Raw genomic sequence first — 247 nt, forward strand, 5'->3', positions numbered from 1 at the left:
TCGCAGCCGACGGTGAAGAGCGTGCTGGTGTATCGCAACGGGGACCCGTTCTTCCCGGGGCGTCGTATTGTCGTCAACGAGAAGAAAGTGTCCAACTTTGAGGTGTTCCTGAAAGAGGTGACAGGCAGGGTGAAGGCGCCCTTCGGAGCTGTGCGCAACATCTATACCCCCCGGGGCGGGCATCGCGTCCGGCAGCTGGAGGAGCTTCAGACTGGGGAGCAGTATGTGGCTGGGGGGCGGGGAGGCG

At 63.2% G+C, this 247-nt stretch overlaps 1 protein-coding gene across 1 annotated transcript in view; it reads left to right on the forward strand.

The window, feature by feature from the left end:
• Nucleotides 1–3: 3 nt before the first annotated feature.
• LOC103773433 (doublecortin domain-containing protein 2-like) overlaps nucleotides 4–247 on the forward strand; it is a gene marked incomplete at its 5' end in the record, with an annotated part of 56,996 nt that continues 56,752 nt past the window's right edge. The window contains 2 exon segments of the mRNA XM_008940801.1: nucleotides 4–240; nucleotides 242–247. The exon segment at nucleotides 242–247 is cut by the window's right edge and continues 35 nt beyond it. Of these exon segments, the coding sequence (XP_008939049.1) occupies nucleotides 4–240; nucleotides 242–247 (243 nt within the window).

This window comes from Merops nubicus, unplaced genomic scaffold, assembly GCF_000691845.1.
Source record: "Merops nubicus isolate BGI_N331 unplaced genomic scaffold, ASM69184v1 scaffold6325, whole genome shotgun sequence".
Classification (NCBI taxonomy): domain Eukaryota; kingdom Metazoa; phylum Chordata; class Aves; order Coraciiformes; family Meropidae; genus Merops; species Merops nubicus.